The sequence below is a fragment of the Stegastes partitus genome, unplaced genomic scaffold (genome assembly GCF_000690725.1).
Source record: "Stegastes partitus isolate 25-593 unplaced genomic scaffold, Stegastes_partitus-1.0.2 Scaffold1176, whole genome shotgun sequence".
NCBI classification, from domain to species: domain Eukaryota; kingdom Metazoa; phylum Chordata; class Actinopteri; family Pomacentridae; genus Stegastes; species Stegastes partitus.
Window position 1 is genome coordinate 153,891 of NW_007578907.1, and position 4,458 is coordinate 158,348.

At 43.7% G+C, this 4,458-nt stretch overlaps 1 protein-coding gene across 1 annotated transcript in view; it reads right to left on the reverse strand.

Annotated features, from left to right (window-relative positions):
* Positions 1-4,458, reverse strand: part of LOC103368602 (cAMP-specific 3',5'-cyclic phosphodiesterase 7B) — a 17,472-nt gene that overhangs the window by 3,523 nt on the left and 9,491 nt on the right. Inside the window, exons 4-9 of the mRNA XM_008297014.1 lie at positions 3,143-3,243; positions 2,090-2,221; positions 1,877-1,968; positions 1,537-1,681; positions 1,092-1,188; positions 706-786 (exon numbers count right to left, since the gene is read on the reverse strand). Of these exons, the coding sequence (XP_008295236.1) occupies positions 706-786; positions 1,092-1,188; positions 1,537-1,681; positions 1,877-1,968; positions 2,090-2,221; positions 3,143-3,243 (648 nt within the window). The remainder of the gene's footprint in view (positions 1-705; positions 787-1,091; positions 1,189-1,536; positions 1,682-1,876; positions 1,969-2,089; positions 2,222-3,142; positions 3,244-4,458) is intronic.

The window sequence follows — 4,458 nt, forward strand, 5'->3', positions numbered from 1 at the left end:
TCTAGCTTCTAGGTGCTAACCACCGAGCCACCTTGCAAGTTCTGGCGTTTATTTAATCATAATTCTCAGATATTTCTGGATGTTTTCCTGCATTCTGTGGAGTCTGACGGGTCCATGTTGGTGTGTCTGTGTGCAGCTTACTGAGGAAGCGGTGCAGCTTGACCACGTCCAGCTGGAGGTGATGGATGAGGCCGTAGACGTTGAACAGGTGACACACCAGAGTCAGCAGGCTGCTTCCTGCAACACGACGTGGAAAAGACGTTTAGCGCAGCAGGTCGACTGTCTGGAGAAGGACACGCGACAAAAACGCACTAAAGACGCACAAACACGTAGAGTCGGAGCTCACCGTTAGTAAGACGGTCAAAGAGGAAGATGTCAAAGTTCCACGAGTCGACTTTTGTCAGCATGTGCTGCAAAGAAAGAGACGGAAGAGTGAGAGCGAGTCTGGGAGGTGAGTAGAGGAGGTTGTGTGTCTCACCTGGTTGTGTTTGTGTTGTGTTTGTGCTTGTGTTTGCACCTGGTTGTGTTTGTGTTGTGTTTGTGCTTGTGTTTGTGTTGTGATGTGTTTATGTTGTGTTATGTTTGTNAGAAGGAGACTAGTGAAGGAGGCCACCAAGACTCCTGGTTTCTAATGATTCGACCTGTTAGCAGGATTCAGTACCGGTCCCTGGTCTTGATGGGTCCTCCTGAACTGTGTGAACTCACCGATCTGGACTGCTGGAACAGAGTCGGCCTGTTGGTCACACAACGGACTGATCTCCAAATCAAACTTCTTCTCCAGGTCTCCTGCAGAGTCAGCAGACGACAGAAAACCCGTTTCAGATCAGTTTGATGGAAAGAACATTTCAAAGACGTAGAATCAGTCAGTAAACAACGCTTTAAACCAGTTGACTTGTCTGAAACTCTTCAAAAAAAACATGAAAATCGACCACAATTTCACAACAAGATCCATTTTAAACCTTTGATTGACTCTTTCAAAGCTTTCACAGAAGCTAAATGACGTTTATTCCCTCAAAAAGCAGTTGAGTTGTTCAGGGATGGAGGCCTGTGAATAAACACAAAGAGTATCGGGCCGATGGAAGTCGACCTACCCTGCCTGAAGAACTCCTCACAGACTCTTTGGCTCCACTGTCGGCTCAGCTCCCAGGTCCGGCAGGGATTACAGACGTCTGCACACTTCAGAGCGATCTGAAGCAGAAGGAAACGCACGTTTACTGTATATCAGCACTGCAGTGACGCCTGCATGGAGGGAAACTTACAGAGCGATGCACACGACTTCATATGAGCAACACATTTGGTATTAATGTAGAAAGAAACATTAGTCCACCTTTAAAACGTCGGCCATTTTTCAAGATTATGACATCATGACAGTCTGTTAACAGCAACAATAAACCTTCTAAATACTGTAAAATCTCATAAAATTAAGACTACAACATATATTTTAAGTATAGAAACTTGTGAAAAATCGTTCTGTGGTGGACACGCGGGACAGCTTTCGGTTATCTGCCACGCTGAGTGTTACTGTGAAATATCTACCTGCAGCAGAAAGTGTCTGTGCTCAGCCAGCTGCAGGTCCAGGTCCTGGTTGTCCAGATGCTCTCTGAAGGTTAGCAGGAACTCGTTCTGCCTGCTGATGTCCGTGGCCAGGATGAGGGAACCCAGCTGCTGTTCCACGTCCTGCCTGTAGAGTGGAGGGGGGCGCCACTGAGTCAGAATGCTGGTTCATTTTTACCTGCTTTGTTAAAAACACAGCCCTCAACATTGTGCCAATATGCAGCTACAGCTCCAACGTAGCACACCTGTACCTATTTGCACTGTATTTATGTTTTGTATTTGTACTCTTTGCTATCCGTTTCTATCTTATATGTGTTCTTACGTCACGTCAGCAGGCAGGTGCGACAGCAGTCCCGACTCCCTCAGCATCCCGACAGTGGACCTCCAGTGGTGACTCTCCAGCACCGATGTGTTCTGCAACCGATAACACCAAAAACATAATGTAGACAGACTGTCACACACACAAACCCAGAGTGGAGATGATTAGTGAGCACATCCAAAGCAGATGTTGTGTCCCCGATGACCCGACACCCACCTGGTAGAGCGACGCCAGGTGATGTCTGGTCTTGATGAGAAACGGCTGGTTGACTCCGGGGTGGTCGACGTCGTGGGCGGCGGCCGCCATCAGACCCAGGAAGACGTCCAGAGGAGTCAGCTGCTCGGCCAGCTGCAGAACACAGAGGTCCGTGAAGATCCACGGACCAGAACCGGTTCACTACACAGTGCAGGAGGAACACGGACTCGGACAACATTTCTGAAAACCTGCCATGTCAGCGATCAGCTGGAAGCTTCATGCTGACATCTGGTTGTTAAAACAGCAGCTTCACGTAAAAACATACAGAATTTAACAAAGCAAACGTTAAAAAGTTGTTTTTCTCTGACTCAGGGAAACAAACTCTTGAATGTTTGGTTAATAATCTTGGGACATCTTCTACCTTTTTTATTATTCATGTCCAGACATTGTGAGACATTCAGCATGTTCATACTTTTGGACATTTCCTCTCCTGTTCTGACCAATAAATCTCCATTTCAGCAGCTCCTCTACTCACCAAACCTTCCAGTTTTATTCCTTCATCTTTATTCAGGAAGGTTTTCACTGAGGGGTTTGTTTATATATTGTTCACAGGCAGACTTATACGACATTTTATTACTAAAAACATAGAAAAAATAGATTATTTCTGGCTGCTGAGGATGTGTTCTGATTCATGGACCGAACCTTTTCTTCTTATATGTTTACAAAACAAACATTTTTTGATTCATCCAAAGTTCACATTTATATTCTGGATATTAATGCTTTTAAACCAATAACACCTTGTTAGGTATATACGTATATAGTGCCTCATTTGTGTATTGAAATATACATTTTAAAAAATCTGTAAAAATAAAACAGTCTTTGTGGTGAAATGTCTGCATGTTTCACTCACAGATTTATTTCATAACAAGTCTTGGTGTGGAGATAATCATGTGTAAAGAACTAAATTCTGCAGTTTGTCAGCTGTGAATTTCTGACTGAACAAGAACGGACGACTCAGCAGCAGCTACTGACGACTCGGCGGTTCGGTGGAAGATGTAGAAGCTCTGTTCTCACCTTGGGCTCCTTCAGGTAGCAGCACATGGCCTGGGTGACGTCAGCGGCGTGGACGGCGTTGTGGTACGGGTTCTGGGAGTGGTAGTCGTCCTGCAGCATGCCTGGCAGCACCGGACACAGAGTCAAACCCTCTTAGAAAGCACGAGCTGGGTGAAATAAACCTTTACAAGTGTAGGTGCTTGGAGGGAAAGCAGCATTTTTGTTGGAATAAACCTTTAAACGCATAACTTGCTTGTTAGAAGTACAAGTTCTTGAACATAAGTTGGTATTTTAGGTGGAATAAACTTTTAAAATCATAGCTCCTTGTTAGAAAGAACTAACTGGGAGAAATAAACCTTTGAAACGTGGACAGAAAGCAGTCAGCAGGTGGCGCTGTTGTGACAAGCTGAGGTGCAGCTTCCTCTGCAGACCAACACTCATCCTCCAATGTATTCACAGCCTCCCATTAAAGAAGGAAAAAAACAGCTGTGACCGAAATAAGTTGACAAAAGTTATAATAAATAAAAATTTAATGAAAATCATGACATTGATTTTGAATTGTGGCTCAACAGAAATATTTTTAAAAAAACAAACAAACAAAAAAAGCAAACAAGCATGATGAGACCCGTGAACTAATATTTTGTTTCCTGTAACTCTCAGTCAGACTTCTGCACCTGGTGACAGGTATTCTGGCCCACTGCTCATCAGCAAAGGGCTCTCATTTGTCTGTTTTTTTTTTTTTTTAATTATTCTTTTCAACCACAATTCAAAAGCAATGTCTTATTTCACCAAATTATAATTTAGCAAATTTTTATTTATTATTACTTTTTTCAGTTTCTAGTTATTTGAGTGACTATTGGGAGTTTTGCCTTTTCTTTAATGGAAGGAGATGAATACATCTGAGAACGACTGTATATTAATACAGCAGCTGACAGAAGACCAGATACAGACAAAGTCAAACCCTGAAAACTTGATTAAACCCACAACAGCTGCAGGGTCCTGGACCTGGACCAGAGTTTGTTACAAAGTGCTTTTGGGTGTAGTTGTGGGTCTGCCTGTTCCTTGATCTTCTGCTCTCCATCGTCTGTCTAACCTCTCGCTGCTGGATCACCATGGTAACCGATGCTGCTCCTGTCTGTACTGTTGGTTCAGATCATCCTCAGACTGATTTACACATCATTTTGGTCATAAAAATATAGATAAAATGGGTTCTGACAGTGTTTTCTGATTTAAGAAGTGACAAATATAGATATTTAAATCCCCTTCCTCACCGGGACGCGAACCGGTTACCTTCTAGCTTCTAGGTGCTAACCACCGAGCCACCTTGCAAGTTCTGG